At 41.1% G+C, this 16,494-nt stretch overlaps 1 protein-coding gene across 1 annotated transcript; it reads right to left on the bottom strand.

The window, feature by feature from the left end:
* Positions 1–859: 859 nt before the first annotated feature.
* On the bottom strand, positions 860–16,459 carry RMI1 (RecQ mediated genome instability 1). Its single transcript, XM_075277942.1, has 2 exons — positions 16,110–16,459; positions 860–2,511 (listed from the first exon to the last, which is right to left on the bottom strand). The coding sequence occupies exon 2, from the start codon at positions 2,501–2,503 to the stop codon at positions 878–880; it is 1,626 nt and encodes a 541-aa protein (XP_075134043.1). The 5' UTR covers positions 2,504–2,511; positions 16,110–16,459; the 3' UTR covers positions 860–877.
* Between the last annotated feature and the right edge of the window lie 35 nt (positions 16,460–16,494).

Below are 16,494 nucleotides of genomic sequence, written 5' to 3' on the forward strand. Positions count from 1 at the left end.
TCATTTGCATACCGACAAAAACCGGGAATTTGGGCAAACGGCAGCACGGAGAAGACAACAAAAGGTAGGAAAAGAATAGCCTTTCTTAAGGCTATTCTGACCTGTTAGTCATAAAAAAAAATGCGTTTGAATGATAGGATCCCTTTAAGGGTTGGGTAGGGGTCTGCAGAATGTGACTTTTTCTACTAGTTTCCACAGCCTTGACTTGAAGGCCCTAAATTGGATACAGCCTATATTTTTTAGTGGATGGAACCAGCAGACTTGCATTATAAAGACACCAGAGAACAGATAAGAGGTATTATCAGCTCCTGATGGTGGGGCACTACTTGTAACATTTAAAGGGAACCTTACAAACTGTTAACATTTCCTTAACTTATATTTGGCCTTTCATATTCATATTTCTATTAAAAAATATTGAGAACATTCAGCCTTCCAATCCTGTTCAGGTTCTGGCTGATGAAAGGGAAAAGATTGCTGAGTAATTTATAACATACATAAAGATATTAAAACAAAGTTGAATCAGTTCCAAAATCTAAAACAGTAACTCTTGTGTTTTGTATGCCATATCCTCCTGAACCACAGCAGTATTAAAAAATATCACAGTGTCATCAGCTTCAGTCCAGGGGACCAACTTTCTACCATAGTCATCTTGACAAAACTTGCAATGCTTTGCATCATTTTATTATAGGAGAACACAAAAGGCATCATGGAATGGTAATAGCAAACATAAATGGAATTCACCCAAAATAGTCATTTTCATCAGCTTCAGCTTAAATGCTTTTACAACTTGTTTTTCCAGTTGTTTTTTTTTTTTTTTTTACAAAAGTGCAAACTCTTATTAGCCATATTAATAGTTAGGTAAATGTCCAATATCCTTTTACCGATTTAATCGCCTCCTTAAACTTTCAGTAATTTCTTCACTGACATCTTGCAAAGCCAGCACACTTGCTTTAGATGTTGTTGGGTTATATGAAATAGTCATTATTCCACAATAGTCAGTAAGCATCCTCTGACACGTATGAAGGCCATCTAAAAGCTTAGTCTGCTGGCTAGGATCCCTTTTCAGCTTTTTCATTTCAGGCACTGAAAATCCTATAAGTTCTGTAAGGACATCATTGCTGAAGTCAACGTCAAGGTATCCAGTACCATCCGATATCTTTGCTTTTATACTCCACATGCCACTATTACTGGTAAGATTTCCATTTAAAGTCACAATAAAGGATTTCAGCTTCACACATTTGACAGTAGTACTTGGGTAAGACAAGACAGTTGACAAGTAGGTAAATGGAGGAAGGTCTAGTTGACCAGAGCTTACTACAGGTATTGATGTTTGATTAGTAGATGAAGTATTGGTAGTGATGGCTGTAGAAGAACCTATTCTTGAAGATGAAGCAACAACTGTAGAAGAAATTATACTTGTAGATGAAGTAATGGCCGTCGAAGTAACTATTATTGCAGATGATTTGTTTGTGATCTCAGGTTCCCTCATTGCCATCTCTTCTAATTCCCTCTGAATTTCTTCTTCTAAAAATAAATCATCATCTAAATCATAAACCTCATCCACATTACTTGCTTGTATAGGTTCTGAGGCTGTGATTGGTGCTTGTCTAATACTGGTGCGATTGGTGCTTGATACTGGTGTTTGCTGGTGTTCCATATATGAGATACTTGAGCTGTGATGTGAATTTTCACTTCTACTATAATAGCCGCTTTCCGGAACTGTATTATTGTTTATGGAGAATTCCTCGTTCTCATTAAGACCTGCAAGCAGATCTTCATCTGATAAGTCAATGGCTTGAGCACTTATCTCTTGCGGTCTTGTAGTAGCCTCATGTTGTACTGTTGTTCGCTGTGGCAAAGGCTCTTCCTCCACACCGATCAATCTTGAAAGAACTTTATCTTGTGCATATTCCACCACAAGAGCTTCTACTTCACCACCAAGGACTTTCACATTCTCCGGTTTAAGGAGAAGTACACCCAGACGGCAAGTTATGGTACCTTGTAACAGGATTTTTGTTCCTGGTGGAAGCCCAGCATGAAGCAATGGTACAGTTTGGTATTCCATTCCCTGGATGTTTTGAACGCCATCTGTTAACTGTAGCATGAGCATTCGAGATGGTTTGGATTCCCATGAATGTTGTGTTGCCTGTGTTGTAGCTGTAACCTGGTCATTCATATTTTCTCTTCCTCTCAATTTCTGCAGTTGAGAGTATGCAGGAAGGCTGACATCAACTAAGGAATCTATCTGTACTGCATAAAAGCCAGAGAGTTCAAACTTTAGGGAATCCAAGATAGCTGTGGGTAGAACTTGGTGTTGCAAATCTCTTAAATTAGTGAGCAGCCATTGTTCAAAAACTTGTTTATTGACTACAGCCTGGGACAAAGAGGAACCCTGATTTTCTTCTTGTATCCAGTTAATGCAAGCTTCTAACCACAGATCTGGAACTTTAATATGCCAGGTCGATAACAGCCATGTTTTCACTCTATTAGCACACGCACTCATTTTGAAGCCTAGGGAAAAACAAAAGACATATAAGGCATTTTCTCTAAATAACGAGATTTCAAAACCATATGAATTCTATTCCTTAACCCCTTCCCGCCGATGGCATTTTTTGATTTTCGTTTTTGACTCCCCTCCTTCTAAACCCCATAACTTTTTTATTTCTCCGCTCCCAGAGCCATATGAGGTCTTAATTTTTGTGGGACAATTTTTTCTTCATGATGCCACCATTAATTATTCTATATAATGTACTGGGAAGCAGGAAAAAAATTCAGAATGGGGTGGATTTGAAGAAAAAATGCATTTCTGCGACTTTCTTACGGGCTTTGGTTTTACGGCGTTCACTGTGCAGCCAAAATGACATGTCCACTATATTCTGTGTTTCGGTACGATTCCAGGGATACCAAATTTATATGGTTTTATTTACATTTTGACCCCTAAAAAAAAATTCCAAAACTGTGTTAAAATTTTTTTTTTCTAAAAGTCGCCATATTCCGACGGCCGTAACTTTTTTATACATAGGTGTACGGGGATGCATAGGGAGTCTTTTTTTGCGGGGCCGGGTGTACTTTTTAGTTCTACCATTTTCGGGAAATGTTATTGCTTTGATCACTTTTTATTCAAATTTTTATCAGAATTAAAACAGTGAAAAAACGGCGGTTTGGCACTTTTGACTATTTTTCCTGCTACGGCGTTTACCGAACAGGAAAAATATTTTTATAGATTTGTAGAGCGGGCGATTTCGGACGCAGGGATACCTAACATGTATATGTTTCACAGTTTTTAACTACTTTTATATTTGTTCTAGGGAAAGGGGGGTGATTTGAACTTTTAATACTTTTTATATATATATTTTTTTTTTTTGCATTTATTAGACCCCCTAGGGGTGTTGAACCCCAGGGGGTCTGATCACTAATGCAATGCATTACAATGCTAATGCATTGCAATGCATTGCAAAAAATCATCATCTCTTTTGCAGGCTGCATAGACCAGCCTGCAAAAGAGAGAATTTGCAGACCGGCTGGGAGCCTTTAACAAGGCTCTCGGCTGTCATGGCAACATGACGTCGGCCCTGGAGCATGCTCCAGGAGCCGGCGATCCCTGCCAAAATGGCGGCGCCCATGCGCCGCCGGGAAAATGGCGCCTCCGGCGCCTTTGACAGCAGCGCCGGAGGGGTTAATGCCTCCGATCGGTCCGGGGACCGATCGGAGGCATTAGAGCCGGTTGTCTACTGCTTAAAGCAGTAGACACCCGGCGGCTATGACGGCCGCCCGGCTCCCGGGCGGTCGCCATAGTAACAGACCCGACACGCGCCGTACTATTACGGCGCATGTCGGGAAGGGGTTAATAAAAGCGATTTCCAGAATCATAGAATCAAAAGAATGCAGCAGGGAAGGATGAGAAAATAAAAATGCGTCCTCTTCTCCCACAACAGTGCCAATAAAAAGCACACATTGTCCCGCAAAAAATAAGCCCTCAACCAACACTGTCAACCGAAAAATAAAAATGTTACGCCTCTCAGAAGATGGCGATGCAAAAAACATTGATTTATGTCCCCAAATGTGTTTTTGTTCTGCAGAATTAGTATCACATAAAAAAATAACATAAATGAGGTATCGCCGTAACCGTACCGACCCGCAGAATAAAGGGAACATGTTACTTTTACTGTACGCTGCATGGCGAAAAATTAAGGTAAAACTCAATACCGGAATTGATTTTTTTTTTCTAAATACAGCAAGAAAGAGTTAATAAAATGTATTCAGTAAGTTGTAGGCACCCAAAGATGGTGTCATTACAAAATGCATCTCATCCCGCAAACAACAAGCCCTTATATGGCCACGTCACCAGAAAAATAAAGAATTTATAGCCTCTACCAACGTGAAGACAAAAAAACACCAAAATCGCCAAATCATTAGAACACAACTGGCTGCGGCAGGAAGGAAATATATAAGCTGTGCAAGCGTATATCAGGGGACACCCCAGATTTACAGCTTATGAGTGAAAAGACACCAGTAGTGACCCCCAGAGTGACACCCCCAAACATAGGAGCTACTGGGACATAGTAGGGAATGTGGTGTTTGCAATGTTCTCCGCACAGCTTATATATTCCCTCTTCACCATCCGCTGTGCAGTCACGTCTGGGATACTAATACTCACTACACCCCCTGATAAATTCTTTGAGGGGTGCAGTTTTCAAAATGGGGTCACTCCTTTGTGGAATCCACTTTTCTGGTACCTTTACAGGCTCTACAAACATGACATTGCATCCAGATACCAAACATCAAAATCTGTACTCCAAAAGCCGCATCGCGCTCCTTCCCTTCTGCGCCCTGCTGTGCACAAACTGCAGTTTATGCCACATGTATGACACTGGTGTACCCGGGATAACGGACGTAATGTCATATGTGGGTATAAACTGATATTAGGGCACAGCTGGACACAGAAGGGAAGAAGGGTTATTGGGTTTTTGGAGCACAGACGGTTTGGTTTTTGGATGCCATGACACTTTTGTAGAGCCAGTAAGTGGAATCGCCTGATATGTGACCTTATTTTGGAAACTACACCCCTGAAGGATTTATCCAGGGGTACAGAGAGCATTTTTAACCCCCAAGTGTTGCTATAACTTATTATCCATAAATGAATACGAAGCTGATTGTGAGAGGTGAAAATGACCATTTTTCCAGGAATACGTCATTTCAGTGCGCAATATGTTATGCCCGCCTTGTATCAGAGATGAACGCTCTAAAAGCTGTTGTGCCCGGGATACCCCCTACCAGTTTTTGGAGAGTCTCTGCTGACATAAGTCAGGCACAACATATTGGCACTGAAATGGCGAATCTCTGGAAAATTTTCATTTTTAACTTCTCATTATCAGTTGCGATTTCATTTCTGGAAACTAAATAAATGCAACACTCAAGGGTTAAAAATGCTCCCTACGCCACTTGATAAATCCCATGAGTGGGCTAGTGTCCAAAATAGGGTGACATGTCTGCAGATTCCACTTTATTGGCAATTCAGGGGCTTTACAAAAGTGACGTCCAAAAATCTGCCATCCAAAAGCCAAATAGCGCTCTTTCCATTCTGAGCCCCGCCATGTACCCATATAGCAGATTATGGCCACATATGAGGTATTGCCGTGTTCAGGAGAAATTGTTTAACAAACTGTGGGGGGCTTTTACTCCTTTAACCCCTTTTGAAAATGAAAACTTTGGGGATAAAGTGACATTTTAGTAATTTTTCATTTACACATCCCAATGTTAGTAAAATCTGTGAAACAACTGTAGGGTCTAAATGCTGACTATACCCCTTGATGAATTCTGTGAAGAGTGTAGTTTCTAAAATGGGGTCACTTTTGGGGGTTTCCATTGTTTTGGTACTCTAGGGGCTCTGCAAATGAGACAAGGCGCCTGAAAATTATTCCAGTAAAATCTGCTGTTCACACACCCAGTGTCGCTCCTTCCCTTCCATGCGCTGCCGTGTGCCCAAAAATCAGTTTACACCCACATGTGGGGTATTTCTGTGTACGGGAGAAATTGCATAACAAAATCTGAGATGCATTTTCTCCTTTAACCCTTTGTGAATGTGTTAATTTTAGGTCTAAATGAATGTATTAGTGAAAAAAAATGAAATGTCTAATTTTCACCGCCATATTATTTTTATTCTTATGAAATGCTTAAAGGGTTAACAAACATCCCAAATGCTGTTTTGACTAATTTGAGGGGTGTAGTTTTGAAAATGGGGTGATTTATGGGGGTTTCTATTATATAGGCCTTTATAATTCCTTTCAGAACTGAAGTGGTCCCTAAAAAATTAGTTTGGGGAATTTTCTTGTAAATCTGGAAAATCGCTGTTACACTTGTAAGCCTTGTAACAACCTAAATAAATTAAAAGACAATCAAAAGATGATGCCGATATAAAGCAGAGATATTGTAGATAATATTTATTCATGTATTTGGATGGTATGACTATTTGCCTGAAAAGTAGAGAATTTCACATTTTGAAAATTGCAATTTTTTCCAAATTTCCTAGTTTTTTTTATAAATAAATACAAAAATATTGATTAGTGTTTACCACTAACATGAAGTACAATGTGTTACGAGAAAACAATCCCAAAATCACTTCTGTAAATTAAAGCGACTCAAAGTTATTGCTATTTAAAGTGACACATGTCAGTTTTGAAAAAAGAGGCCTGGTCTTTAACGCACTTCTGGGCCTGGTCCTTAACCGGTTAAGCATGCAGGTATTTTTTTCTCTAGCTCTCCCCTTTTCCAACTCTAGGACATCCTTTCTATGAACTGGTGCCCAGAACTAAATTGCATATTCCAGATGGGGCTGCACCATTGATTTATATACTGGCAATATCACATCCCTGTTATGCAAGTCCATACCCATTTTAATACATGACCATATGTATATTTCAGGTGACTACCTCTTGAAGCTCATCAAGAGAATGCCAAGAGTGTACAAAGCAATAATCAAAGCAAAAGGTGGCTACTTTGAAGAACCTAGAATATAAGACATATTTTCAGTTGTTTCACACTTTTTTGTTAAGTATATAATTCCACATGTGTTAATTCATAGTTTTGATGCCTTCAAAATCTGTTGTGAATCTACAATTTTCATAGTCATGAAAATACAGAAAACTCTTTGAATGAGAAGGTGTGTCCAAACTTTTGGTCTGTACTATACAAGTTCCCAGGTCCTTCATCAGCGACTCCCCTAGCATTACTCCCCCTAGGACATATTTTGCATTTGGATTATTTTTACCCAAATGCATAACTTTACATGTATCCACATTGTACCTCATCTGCCATGTGGATGCCCAAGTCTGCTTGTGACCTATGTACATCTTCTATGGACTGTAGTGCATTGCACAGCTTGTTATGTACTTTACTTCAGTTCTTTACAATTCTGGTAGACTGCAGTATGTGGTGTGCATAAACAATACTAAGAAATAAATTACGTTTTGGTTGAGGCTAGGTTCACATCTGTTTTCAGGTTTCCATTTAGGGGGTTTTCTTGGGTACCCCCGAACGGAAACCTCATCCATTTAAAAATAATAGTTACCCCCTGAAACCTGCGGACCCCATAGACAATAATGGGTACGAGTGGTTTCCGCCTGAAGAGGGTGAAAAATGTGGAGAGAAAAGCATTTTTCAAGCAGAGAAGGGAATAGAATACCCATACGGAGAGCCAACGCTGGTGTGAACTCAGCCTAAGCTGGTTACCAAACTGGACAAATGCTATCTGTCTGCACAACAATAGTCGCAGACTCAAGGCTCAGTTACCCGAACCTTAAATGAAGTTACCTCAAAATATCAAAACCAGACACACATATTAGACAAGAAAACTGGACAAAGAAGTGACAGAACCAAAAAAAGTACAAAATCCTACAAAAAATAACCAATATTTATAAAAATATACAAATTTATAAATAAATAATAAAGACAAAAAAATTAATAATGACAGCAGAGCAGATGAAATATGCCAAAAAGGACAAAGACATCAGAGATAATAATAAGATCTTGGGCAATAAAATAGTCAAGTATAATGCATCCTATATATAGGCTACTACAAAAAATAAAAAAAAAAATTAAAAAATCGGACATAATACACATAATGAGTAGAGATGAGTGAATAGTATTCGATCGAATACCTCGCTCCCATAGGAATGCGTGTAAGCGGCCGAACACAAAGGGGTTAAGCGCAGTGAATATTCTATGCGCTTAACCCCTTGGTGTTTGGCCGCTTACATGTATTCCTATGTGAGCAAGGTATTCGATGGAATACTATTCGCTCATCTCTAATAATGACCCAAAAGAATGGCTCAAGAAATGGCTGAATAAACTGACAATATACACTGCAAACTATGATGTGAAGTAAATAATATCGAAAATCACAACACATACCTCAGTATAGACACATGCACTAGTACATGGCTAATCAGAATAGCAGAACAGACTGATGTGAATAAATATATAATTAAGTATATCACATGTTACAGTGTAAAAACACCAATTATTACAGTCTGCAGCACACAATTACATATATACCACACTGTAATATTGTAACAACTAAATAATGCACACTGATATTGTATGCAAGAGTCACAGCAGCAGAAAGAGTAATGAAATACTTGTGGTATATAGATGGTCAGTATAGTAAACAAAGAAGAAAGAAAACACCTTGGCCAGAAGGGTCATACAAAAAATATACATAAGAACATACCTGTAGTCATGGTAGACAGCCTAATAGCCCAAGAATAAGATAAGAAGAAACATGTAAACATGTACCGCACCCCTTAGTTACCCCATGCCCCAGCAACTGCATTCCCATAGCAGAAGATATCTACATACCGTATATACTCCAGTATAAGCCGAATTTTTCAGCACAGTTTTTGTGCTGAAAAAGCCCCCCTCGGCTTATACTCGAGTCAGCAAAAAAAAAAATATTATTTTTTATTTTTCTATGACCAGCTGCAGTATCAATGTATAGAATCTCCCATAAAATAGTGGGGGGGAAAAGAAGCTTTAAAAACATTAAAAGTTCTAAATCCCTCCTTTCCCTAGAATACATATAAAAGTAGAAAATGACTGTGAAACACATACACATTAGGTATCCCTGTGTCTGAAAGTGCCCGGTCTACTGAATATAGGGTATCTGCAGTGCTCCTGTTCCATCGGGAAGGGGTTAATAGGAGCACCGCAGATACCCTATATTCAGCCAGGATGAATTCCAAGTGGGGGACGAAAAAACAGTCCTCAAGCTCAGGGAAGGGGCAGACAGACAACCAAAACACCCCCTCCCCTTTCCCAGCACCTACTGCACCCAAAAACTCCGCCCATTTTAATTTTTTAAATTTTCCAGAAGCTGCTGCATCTCCCCCCTTGGCTTATACTCAAGTCAATAAGTTTTCCCAGTTTTTTGTGGTAAAATTAGGGGCCTTGGCTTATATTCGGGTCGGCTTATACTATATACGGTACATTTGATTCCACAAAAGTAGAATATTATTCTACAAATAATATGCACAGTAAATGTATATGACATTACACAGGTTTGTATAGAACACTAAGGCATCATGCACACAACCGTGCGTAATTTGCAGTCCACAAAATAAGGTTTATTGTTCAATTTTTGCAGTCTATGCGTTATTAGTGTGTTTTCAACATCTGATGTTATATGAAACAACAAAAACACTATCAATAGGTGTCAGAAAGGCAGTATCATGCAGGGAGTGTCAGAGCTCCAATCAGAAGCTGCCATTGTCAGAGCTTAGAATCACACCTCTTCCTTGACACCACCCTCTTGACATCACAGAGCCTTAAAAGGGTTTTCCCATCTCACTGTTTCAGCAGTTTGCCTGTTGTCTCTTCTTCTCACTAGCTGTATTTCTCCCCCCCCCCCCCTTCCCTCTTGCTGAACGGGACACTGAAGTATCACAATACATATACAGATCAGATAATAGGCACATGCTTATAGAGAATGGACTCGGCTTTATCAGCAAACTGCAATCAGCTGAATTGAATGTCCTGCCAGCAGAGCTATAGATAACAGTGAGAGCAGTGAGTGATGTCACTTGTCCTATCTCACAGGTCCGTGGTTATATAAACCCTGTGTAAACAATGGGAGGAATAAGTTCACATAGCAGGCAAACAAAGCAGCATTTCTAAAGCAATATTTTTAGGAAAGGTCTTCAATGTACATAAGCTACCAATATAGATAGGATCCTTGAGCTGGGACAAAACCTTTAATAGCACCAAACCTACCAGCATTGATTGTTGAATAAAAGTTGGGGCTAGAGAAAATATTAAATAATTTAATAAGTTGGACTTGATGGAGGTGGTAAACAGTCCTATTTAACCACTTCAATACCAGGCCAATTTCCTATCCACACACATTTAGGTTTTTTTTTGTATGTGCGACTTTGAGGGCTATAACATTTTTCTCATTAGCATTATTCAATTAATGCTTCTTTCTTCGGTGACACATAGGGCTTTATTTTTATGTTGTTTTTATTTTTGCATGTTTTTTTAATTTTTATATCCAGTAAAATATAAACAAAAGAGGAGGGAAAAGAAGTCTGTTTTTCACTTTTCTTTATTTAATAGCCATTAAATAAAAGTGTTGCAAAAAACCTTTTTTTAAATACTTATTCCTCTTCTTTACGGTATTTTTATCTTGTACTGTGTTGTCGGGGGTGGGGCTAGAAACTGTAATAAGGGAGTGTTATTGGCATATTATTTTTTTTTTTCTTAATTCTTTTTTTTTTAAATTACTTTTCTGTTTATTTTATTTATTTACATTGTGTTCCCATTAGGTCATAATAGACCTTTAGGGACATCTGATCACTGTTTTGTTTTTTTTTGGTGGGAGTGGGCTGATTTGATGTGAACATAGCCCAACAACGATATAATTATGAAGTGCCATACAGGACAGCATTAGCACCTGCTGAAGTTTTCCAGCAGCATAACCAAGAAACAAACAAGTACCCGAGCACAAGATACTTTACCAGTGGAAACAGGCCTTTAATGTACCCCAAATTGTAGTAGTTCAAAGCACATCAAAACGAACACTGGACTCTAACATGGTCTTGATATTTTGCCTCATGAGCAACATTTGTATGCTTTTTAAATAAACAAAAGTATAGTTTGCACGCACAAGCATTGCTTTTATAACATCTGTTCATGAATGTATTTTGTACATATGCATATAGGTGACTTGTGCCCTTCTCCAGCTTCTACGAATCAGCGATCATACAATACCTTTGTGTGGGAGGCATAATAAAGCAACAATTTATGCTAGATTACTAAATGATGCAATGTCAGACAAGCCAACAATGTCTGAACAGCTGAAATCATTTTTCCATCACATCGGAAATCCTGGTGACATTTGCTTAGACTGTCTGTTATGCGACTCAGGCGATATGGAAACCAAGGGTGTTTCTTCACATTTCCCAGAGCCAAGGCTACTGCTGCAGTACTCGCAACCAATTAATGCTCTGCATCCCTGTTGCAATGGCAACCAGAGCAAAATGCCTGGCAGCGGGAGGAGGGTCGCCTTTGCTCACTGACTTAAAGCTACTAGAAGATGTGATGATTAAGGTCATAGCATTATAGGCCATTATTTGATCAATAGAAATATATCAACAGTGATCTCCCATTTCTGTCGCTAGGGCAAACCTTTATAAATGAGGAAATGTGCAAGATGTCCTTATAAAGCTAAATTAGTCACTGACCTTACTAACACAGACAACATGCAACATATGAAATCGAGCAGAATGGACAGGGAAGCGGTAACGTATGCTACCCTACAGCACTTGTACCGTATTTTCCGGACTATAAGGCGCACATAAAAACCTACGATTTCCTCAGAAATCGTAAGTGCGGCTTATATATGGATGGAAGCGGCGGCAAAGTCTGCGTGCCGCTTCCATACATACATAAAAGGCACCGTAAGGGTGCATTCACACTACAGAACGCCGGCGTGTATCACAGCCGTACACGCCGGCGTGACAGCAGGGCTGCCGGACACTTCCTATTCATTTCTATGGGAGCCGGCATGCGAGCGCTCCCCATAGAAATGAATGGAAAAAAGCAGTCCATTCATTTCTATGGGGAGCGCTCGCATGCCGGCTCCCATAGAAATGAATGGGAAGTGTCCGGCAGCCCTGCTGTCACGCCGGCCTGAAACAGAACGTGAAACTTACCGAGCAGTGCAGGGCGGGCATTCAGGCCTCCTCTTCCTCCGATGTTCCGTCCTTCTCCTCCGGCGCTCGCTGATAATGGCCGGGGCGCATGCGCAATATCATAATGCTTTTACTACGGCTACGCATGCGCCCAGGCCATTATCAGTTAGCGAGCGGCGGAGGAGGAGGACGGAACATCGGAGGAAGAGGAGGCCTGAATGCCCGCCCACCCTGCACCGCTCGGTAAGTTTCACATTCTGTTTCAGGCTTTTATTTTAAAACGGGGGGAAGGGGGGGGGGTAGTTTAATATGACTTTTACGGTTGGGCTCTATCAGCATGATTTTGCTGATAGAGCCCCTCCTCGCCTGCCGAGCGCTTCCAATAGAAGCGGCTGGCACGCGGGGGGTTAAGCGGCCGCTGGAAAAGTCTGCCTGCCGGCACTTTTTTTATAACATATAATGCGCACCGGACTGCGGCTTATAGTCCGGTGCACCTTATATATGAACCGAGACGGACTATAAGGCGCTCATGGGCAATGCGGCTTATAGTCCAGTGCGCCTTATAGTCCGTAAAATACGGGAAGTGCACAAGAGAGCTCACCTCATTTTGCCACTACCTATCTTCCCATTTACTTCTACTTGATGCCATTTAGTGGGTTGTGTTTAGTGTTACAAAAGAACACTGAGGTGGTATCATTTCCTTTACAACAGAAACACGTTTTGTACAAGGCCCTTTCATGCCTCGAGTCCCAATCCGTGCCTCGCCCACCTCATTCTGTGGATGTGGGTATTGGAGGATGGGCTGAGGTGGTACAACTTCGCCCAGCTGATTTGCTAAAACATATCAGTGAGACCACAACCTCTTAATAGATCTTGTGGCCCGTTTGTCAATCGGGCAAATTTATTAGACAATACGCCTTATGGATGATCTAATTTAGAAGGCAACCATCCACATGGCCCCGAAGATTTTAGTACATAACTATAATTGTTTACCATCTGCATGGCACACAAAGTCCCTGTAGATCTCTGTTATGAGATCCTAAATCAGCATGTGGATTCTGCAACTGAATCAGAAATTCTTTTTTTCATGGAGGCATATTGGTTGAATCCAAAATACACAGTATGAATCTATCCTAAAGAGAACATGTAAATCCATATGCTGCGCTCTCTGCCCATTTCAGTGGTGTGCCAATTATGCATGTTCATTTCATAGAATTTGGCAGATTACGCCATATGCAAAGTAATAGGGAGAAATCCGCCAATCATAAATCCGCCTAACTCCTGCTTCATAGTGCTGGCGTTGTACAGCAAAGAATCACTGGTCATTTTTAGAAAATCAGCATGCCTGATAATACTTTATGCTGCCTGGCTCCCTCTGATGCGCATTTGATTGCGCTCCATCAAGACCTTTTGAAATGTCGGGCATGCACTGTAATGCTCCCTTCTGAGCGCTACTGCCCATGCCCGAGCGCCATTTTCTTGTGGACAGTGGAAGAAAGCACACAAGAAAATGGTGCTGGGGCATGGGCAGTAGCGCTCAGAAGGGAGCGCTACGGCGCATGCTCGACATTTCAATGTACAGGAGCGATAGGAGAGACGCTGGAAGCGGTTACACGGAGAGGAGGAGTAATTTTCGGAGCTCAAGCAAAAGAGGGGGCGGTTTGAGGGTATGACGCATGGGCTGCACGGAGGCTTGCAAGAACGCCCAGGGTGCACGGACAGGCTCATTTACATATTGGTTTTACCGGTATGTAATAAAAAACGGGGGGGGGGGGGGGGGAGTTTCTTTGAAAAAACAATTAGAAGCACCTGAATAGCCTTTTTAAAGGCTATTCAGGCATATGAATATCTCAAATGGCCAAATTCTAATGACAGAGCCCCTTTTAAATAATCTTGTATTGTGTTATTCAAATACATAGCAACATATATGACCGTTATTCATTATCCTATCATCACATATTTATTTGCAGTCAGTTAAAAATCACATCTGGTCTTTCACTTCCACTGAAGAAGGTTGTTACTGAAATGTCTGGCATCTTCTATGACACCTGGTGGCCTGTATTACGCTAGGTTCACACTAGCGTTCAAGTCTCTGTCCAACATTCCACTTAAAATGGGCAGAGAGAAAGATCTTGCAAGGAAGACTTTTCTCTCTGCCGCTTTCAGTGAAAAAACTGGGAGGACCACTTTATAGTCTATGGAGTTTGCAGGTTTCTAAGTGTAACTGCTTTTTAAGCATATAGGGTTTCCGTCTTTCAGTTCTCCAAGCAGACCCGATGGATGGGAACCCAAGTGCTAGCATGAACCTAGTGTTACATTGATGTCTATTTATTAGAGATGAGCGAGTACTGTTTGGATCAGCCGATCCGAACAGCACGCTCCATAGAAATGAATGGATGCACCAGGTACTTCCGCTTTGACGGCAGCCGGCCGCTTAACCTCCCACGTGCCGGCTATGTCCATTCATTTCTATGCGAGCGTGCTGTTCGGATCGGCTGATCCGAACAGTACTCGCTCATCTCTACTATTTATATATTTACTTAGTTGTCTCATCTATGTAAAATAAAATCTAACGCTATTCACCTAGGAAACAAGAGCGCCTGAAATATTCTTCTTATAGGTCAACAGCGTATGACTGCTACAAGTTCTGGCCTTTGTCATGAAGTCATGTTCACATAATGCTACTGTGGCAGCCTATTCAAGACACACTGGTGGAAAACAGTAGAAACTAAGGGAGCCTTCACATGGAGTAAACGCGCGAGTATTTTTGCAAAATACACGTGTAAAATAAGACTCCCATTGACTTCAATGATATTTTTTACACGTGTAAAAATACGCCTGTAAAATGTAATTGAAGTCAATGGGAGTCTTATTTTTACATGTGTATTTTGCAAAAATACACGCGCGTTAAATCCATGTGAAGGCTCCTTAAGCACCGCAGCGGTTTTAGGTAGTAAGGAGCTTTTATTTTTGTTTTTTTTTTAATAATCCTTTTCCCATGACCAAGTTTAATGTGAAACCAGACAACCAATATAAAAACTGGGGACAGAAAATTATAGAAAAGATAAACAATTGTGTGGGCTAGGGCTACACAGTGACATTGGCTGCGTGACGCCCATTACGTAATCAAAGATTGCCATGTCAGCTTACGACCTACAGGGTGCTGCAACTGCTATACCCAAAAAGATTGAGCACTGCTGCTTTTTTTGTGACTAGAAGCCACAGTCAAAATACCCCAGTGTTCACAGTGCAGCTCCATTCACTAAGGCCCGATTCACATCCGCGCTCGGGTTATGTGCTTAAAAAGAGGTCCGTGTAGTTTCTGTACTAAGCATTCGTAGAGAAAAGTGCTGCTTGCATGACTTTTGTCTCCGCATATTTTGTGCACAAACCACACGGACCCCATTATAGTCTATGGGATCCGCGGGTTTCCCAGGTAACGTTTTTTTTTTTTTTTTTTTAATGCATATAGCTTTACGTTCAAGGGGTCTCCTATGGAAACCCAAACGCAGATGTCAAGCGGGCCTTACATGGACGAAAGAGTCACGGGACAGCCCTGTGATCTTTGGTCAGGCAACAGAAGTCAGGCCATTTGCCATAGTCCTAGGGTTATCAAGTGTCCCCTGATAAAACCAAGTGCAGGGACCAAGGTGCTAGACCGTCAAAGTTTAGGCCACTTCACGATTTATTACACATCTTCTCCGAGTGATTCTGCTCCGTTATCAGATGTCTACACAACCAGGTCGTCCGATAAAGTACAACCGCCACGTGGTCAACTTTGCTCTATTTTCTATCCCTCACCTCCCGCTCCTATAATTGCATCACTCTTAATAGCTGCAGTGTATAGCTATACACCAGTTGTGATGAACAAGCATACATAGACTGTCTAACGCTGTACATGACCGGCTCCTGCTCGACACTCACCCGCTGGTTCACACGAGGCGCCAGCACACAGTGTCAGAGGATTGGACTACAAGGCCGCAGGCTGCGCAGGAACTCGCAGCATATCGCGAGATTTCTCCCCCTTCTCCCGATCCATTGTCTTGGCAACGGTTTTACTGGACTGTGCAGTAGAACATATGGAGAGCCATCCTTTATTGTTCTTATGCTGATCGATTAGACAGAGGTAGTGTGACCTCCCTCAGCGGCCATTGTAGCATTGCTGTCACGGTCATGTAGTATTACATGTTCATACGTTCTTACATTAGACACATATGATGGCCGGCGTGTCGTGGACATGCGCCACATTACGAGCCGCCGCTTTCATTTTCTCAGCCTTGCCAGAATTTCCTTTTCAACCAAGCTTGGG

Source organism: Leptodactylus fuscus, chromosome 1 (genome assembly GCF_031893055.1).
Source record: "Leptodactylus fuscus isolate aLepFus1 chromosome 1, aLepFus1.hap2, whole genome shotgun sequence".
In the NCBI taxonomy this organism is placed as follows: Eukaryota; Metazoa; Chordata; class Amphibia; order Anura; family Leptodactylidae; genus Leptodactylus; species Leptodactylus fuscus.

Excerpts from the sequence above, each read along its gene's own strand:
- RMI1 (XM_075277942.1), bottom strand. The coding sequence starts at position 2,503 with ATGAGTGCGTGTGCTAATAGAGTGAAAACATGGCTGTTATCGACCTGG.